This window comes from Sinocyclocheilus grahami, unplaced genomic scaffold (assembly GCF_001515645.1).
Source record: "Sinocyclocheilus grahami isolate Dianchi unplaced genomic scaffold, SAMN03320097.WGS_v1.1 scaffold495.1, whole genome shotgun sequence".
Classification (NCBI taxonomy): Eukaryota; Metazoa; Chordata; class Actinopteri; order Cypriniformes; family Cyprinidae; genus Sinocyclocheilus; species Sinocyclocheilus grahami.
In genome coordinates this window covers 244,939-250,685 of record NW_015505674.1, presented here as the reverse complement: position 1 = coordinate 250,685, position 5,747 = coordinate 244,939, and the positions used below count along the sequence as shown (strand labels likewise).

At 35.0% G+C, this 5,747-nt stretch overlaps 1 protein-coding gene across 1 annotated transcript in view; it reads left to right on the top strand.

The window, feature by feature from the left end:
• Positions 1-5,747, top strand: part of LOC107554226 (protein unc-13 homolog C-like) — a 175,996-nt gene that overhangs the window by 39,713 nt on the left and 130,536 nt on the right. Inside the window, exon 10 of the mRNA XM_016236680.1 lies at positions 1,146-1,287. Within this exon, the coding sequence (XP_016092166.1) occupies positions 1,146-1,287 (142 nt within the window). The remainder of the gene's footprint in view (positions 1-1,145; positions 1,288-5,747) is intronic.

Genomic DNA, 5,747 nt, shown 5'->3' with positions numbered 1-5,747 from the left:
ACTGACAGAGCCCACTGATCTAATGGCGTTGTTGAGCGCTCCAAATGCAAACTTTGCATGCAACAATCAGGCAGCTGACAGCACTCTGATCTAGTGGCATACAGGCATCGTCAGATGGACAGTACTCTAGCCCAATAATGCTGGGGGATCCAGTGGGGGCAGTCATATTTCAGGGTGACCGTGCCACTCTTTATCACAACCCTGCTAAAAGTGCCCGTACGTGCGCTCATTGGCGCCCCTTCAGCTGGTGGCGCCCTAGACGACCGCCTAGCTCGCCTATGCCTAGAAACGGCCCTGCACACATACACACCGGACATGACTGAAGTTCAAAGATGTATTGTGGTCCTACATTTAAAATAAAATGCTGTAGAAACTGTTTTCACTTAGAAATTGATAGCACATTTCACAAATAAATAAAAATAAATGGCAAGTAACACATTGAATTAAACGTGAATTTTTGCAGTAGGTAAATTGAAATAGCATTTTCTTATGAAACATCCTCCACTAATCTTTGTTTTATTTACAACATTGAAAAATCTATATTATTTAGATTGTATAAAGCCCCTGAGCCAGTGTTAAGTAAGATTTTAGTAATATTTTGAATTAGATTTTACTTTATATTTTTGGTTTTCTTTTTTATATATGTTTGTAAATAACACATGTTTATTTTAGTTTGTTCCATTTTAGTACTTCAGTTTTAGCTATTTTAGTAGTTAAAGTAATTGAAAATTAGAAATGTTTTCTTGGCAACTCGCTGAAATAATATAAATAAAAGTCATTATTTTCAGTTAATGTTCATTTTATTTAATGTAATAAAAATATATATTTAATTAAGTTTTTAGTTTTAATTAACTACTATAACCCTGCTCTGGGCACCAACATTTTCACATAATAAATTCAAACAATGTCACAATTTTGCAGATTTGCAAAACTAAACACACTGTGATGAACACACGGTGTGTGTTTTTTTTAATGCAATTCATGCATTTCTGTCAGCATCAGTATAATGCACTCAGAAGCCTCAGTTAGTGCAGGTAGTTTCTCTTTTCTTCAGTCATTGTTGTCTCCCATGCAAATGCTGTTTTGCTTGTTTCATGAATGCCCAATTCACAAAACGTTGTCTTTTTTCTGTCTTTCTTCTCTAGTTGCATGTGCTCAAGGTTTGCAAGCCAAAGACAAGACGGGCTCCAGCGACCCCTACGTCACTGTACAAGTGGGAAAGACCAAACGCAGGACCAAAACCGTTTTTGGCAATCTCAACCCAGTCTGGGAGGAGAAGTTCTTCTTGTGAGTCTCACAGAAAGCAGATGTGTTTTCTGTTTATATACCTTCTGTGTTGCAATGTGCTTCTAACATTGTGCTGATGGTAAGGGATCCAGGTTGGTCTGGATCAGTGGTTCTCAACTGGTTTTGCTTTAGGAACCAGATTTTACACTGGGACTCTAGTGCAGTGCAATCAGCACAGTACTGATTTTAATACAGAAGTAAGTAAAATTAACCTTAAAATCATTATCATTTTATATTAATATAAAACGATAATAAAATGATTTTAAAATAAATAAAAAAAATAACAAAATTTAAATGAAAAAAAGAAATAAATTGTAAAAAATATATATAAATTATTATTATTTTTTTTCATTTTTATGTTGGCTAATTAGACTCTCTTCTGGCAAGTGACAGATGAATTTGCACGGAGTTTAGATGCAAAGTCTTTGACGTCAACAACAAAGGATTTGGGATTTTTTTCTCCTCCCTTTCAAAACCTGAAGCTTATTTATTTGGCTGTTCTAATTATGCATGTTTATATGGCCTGTTGCATTTTTATATTGGCATTCAGCCTTGTTTTTCCCCTTGTTTCCCACGACCCATCAGAACAGACCCGAGGCTCGTTTTTAGGGCGTGACCCACCAGATCCACTGCTCTAGAATATCACGCTCTCTGCATGAGCGCAGATTGAGGATGAAAACGTTTTTATGAGATTATTGGACACTCTTATGCAGTGAAGCTTTTTAAAATTAAGTTGAACTCAAAGGGCAGAGACGCAGTTTCCATTTCACAACATTTCTGCCACTCAGTCACAAACAAATTTTCAAATGGCATATGAATTATTCAAAGTAGCCTTTCATTAATTTGACATTTTCTGTAGAGCCCTTCCATTACGAGTATGAATATTTTTTTGGTTGATAGTCAAAGGAGCTTTTTGGACTATTTGAAAAAGCTCTTCGGGTCATAAATGAGGAGTAATGGAAATCATTTGTATTCCCGTTGGCTTTGTCATGCTCTCATGGGACTGTTTCTTTTCATATTTCTGATAGTATATCCTTGAGGCTTCTGCAGTCATGGGTGCTGCGTTATAGTGAGGCTGGACTCATTGTCCTGTTCCATTCATAATCCTTTGTTAGGATTTGATGTTTCTGATGATGCACAAAACCATTAAATCAGAAACCTGAGACCTACAGCACTCCTGACTGTGGGAATGTTGTACAAACCAGACAGAACTTTATTTCTTGTGTGGTTTGGCTGAACTGGAGGAACGACAGGAGGTTGTTCCTGATTGTTAGTTGCTCTTTTCATTAAGCTTTTGCTGAGGCCATTATGAGATCCATGCGCTCAAATTTATCCATCCATGGATGGTTGGATGGGTATATGGATTGATGGATGAATGGATAGTTGGATGGATGGAGAGATAGATGGATGGATGGATGAATGGATTAATATATGGATGGATGGATAGATGGATAATTGGATGGATAGATAGATGAATAAATATAAGGATGGATGGATAGTTGGATAGATGGATAGTTGGATGGATGAAAAGATGAATTGGTGGATATATGGATGGATGGACAGAAGGATGGATATATGGATGGATGGATAGATATATGGATGGATGGATGGATGAATGGATGAATGAATGGATGGATGGATGAATGAATGGATAGATGGATGAATGAGTAGTTGAATGGATGGATAGTTGGGTGGGTGGATAGATGAATAGATGGATGGAGCGATGGGTGAATGATGGATAGATATATTGATAGAGGGATGAAAGGATGGATGGATATATGATTGGATGGATGGATGAATGAATGGATGGATGGATGAATGAGTAGTTGAATGGATGGATAGTTGGGTGGGTGGATAGATGAATAGATGGATGGAGGGATGGATGGATGCATAAATTTCCGTGTGTTGAGGCAAATCAAATTCAAAATGAATGCTTATGAATCTGAATGTTTCCAGTTCTTCAGTTCAGAATATTTCTGTTTTTCACACAAAAAGTAGTTTTACATCACTGTTACATCACAAATTATGTGCGTATTTTTGGATAGAATACTATACACAACTACTCTGCTTTGCTTTACACCATTAAATACCATTTTATTCTTAAATAATTTTGACTAGTTTGGGGTGTGTCCTGCTCTGTATTATTGCATTACTTCATCGCTGTCATGGGTGAATAACCTAAAGCAGTTAAACATCAGTACTACATTCAGTCACACCATCTGGTGAGCAAACAGAATAAATGCATTGCACCAAGTGAAACAAAGCAATTTCAGTCTTTCAGCCTGTATTACATAGAAGAAAACATCACTGGCGCTTTGAATATTAAAGCGCTGAATCCCGTCGCAGATATCGGCGCCGGACTCGACACGGGAAACCACCACCGCTGAAGCGCCGTCCGCCAACATGAAGAGCTCTCCAAGAGCGTGCTGAACTCGTTCAGTCTTCTCTCCGTAGAGTAGTCAGGAGCGGAACGATGTGATCGCTCGGCTCCGAAGCGAAAAGCTGAATATGCGCTGCACCTGCTGCCTACTTATACTCACGCTGTGATCAGCAGCAGCTGGATGCAATAATCGCATGCCAATGTGCATTGGCTCGTTTAGTTTACACTCGAAGTAGATTGGTCCCTCTAAGCGAGATCCCAATTCGTCGGTCCTCCGACGTGACGTCGAGAGTGACCGACTGAGAGGGAATGCTGGATTATTAGAGCTACAGCACGTTTTATACGACCCCTAATCCTCATCGCCCACTTTAATTTTCCATTTCAATCCGAGTTTGCGATCTTAATCCTGAGAGAAACGCCAGCCTCTGCCTAATGGATTGTTCTGTATGCTAAAGGCCATGTTCTAGCAGTTTTTTTTTGTTTATTTATTTATTCATTTATGTTTTGTTTATTTGTAATAAAATGTATTTTTAAATATTTTTTAAATATTAAATAGTCCTTGACATTAACTCTTTCCCTGCCAGTTTCTTAGCTTTTTGTTCAATATATTTTTATTTTATTTTATTTTTTTTTTTAATGAAACTTGCCCACATTCAGGTATTGATAAAAAAGAATGCATGAAGCTAGAATAAAACAGTTTGTTTTGTTTAAAAGCAGAGGCTTTGTTCTTATTGCATGTTCAGATATTCATACAACAAAATATTCATGCTGGCAGTGGCTGGCAACAAAAAAAACACTGGCAGGGAAAGAGTTAAAAAGGGGTTTAATACTCCTATTTTCTGACTTGTTCTTTTTCTCTTTCGATTTCTCTCACTTTCTCTTTCTAAATAGCTGCAGTGCATTACTCAGAGCACATCACTCTCACAGCAGCCATCAACACCCATTAACACTGTCATACCCTGCATAAGAGTGGTTCTTGTGAAATGACCATCGAACACCCCTAATGGATCCCACCCAACAACACTCAGCAACATACTTACTGATGCTTACTAAGACAAGACTTGCTATTACTGCTGCTCCTAATCAGCCTCAGAGATCTGAACATTATGCATCACTAGATCAAAAGCACCAATACTTTAGTATTAAGTTGCTAAAAAAATAATAATAAGAAGATGACATATCTATTTATTCAAAAAGTTTTTTTTTTCAGGGCATAGAGGACCTACAATAATGTACAGTATTTGAAAAATAATGTGTTTTTTTAACATTAAAGCATGTCAACATATTCTGTTACACCAAATACACAAAATAATGATCTTTTAAAAAGCATCATATAACCCTTTAAAGGACAGGACACACCAAGGTTTTCTTTTGTTAACCCTGATACAGTCTTAATGCAGTCTAATATTAAATTCTTACTGTTAAAATAGGCAATGTTAGGTATTTTGACCTGAAAAAAGTGAAAGCACTCAGTGTTTTTTTGCTGGATAATTTAGCTTGAATAAATTGGCATAAAATGTGAAATACTACTTATATATTATCTTATATATTATATGTATTAAATGTTATATACCGTATATATATATATATATATATATATATATATATACATATGAAGAGTTTATTTGCAAAAACAGATAACTTTACTATGTACTATGTTTTTTTAACATTTTCAAAAATCATGTTTTTTATTATGTTATCATGTTTTTATTGTGTTTTATTGTGTTAGTTAACTAGTATTTTAAGATATTTTTTAGTTTTGCAAATGAATTCTTAATATATAAATAAATTAAAAAAATAATAATAATAAAGAAAAAAGATATATATATATATATATTAGTGCTGTCAAATGATTATAATTGCATCCAAAATAAAAGTTTTTGTTTACATAATACATGTGTGTGTACTATGTATATTTATTATGTATGTATAAAAACGCACACGTACAGTATATATATTGAAAATATTTACATGTATATATTTATATTCATAAAATGTATATTATGTATAAATATATTTAATATATAAACATAGCATATTTTCTGAAATATATACATGCATGTGTGTGTATTTATATATA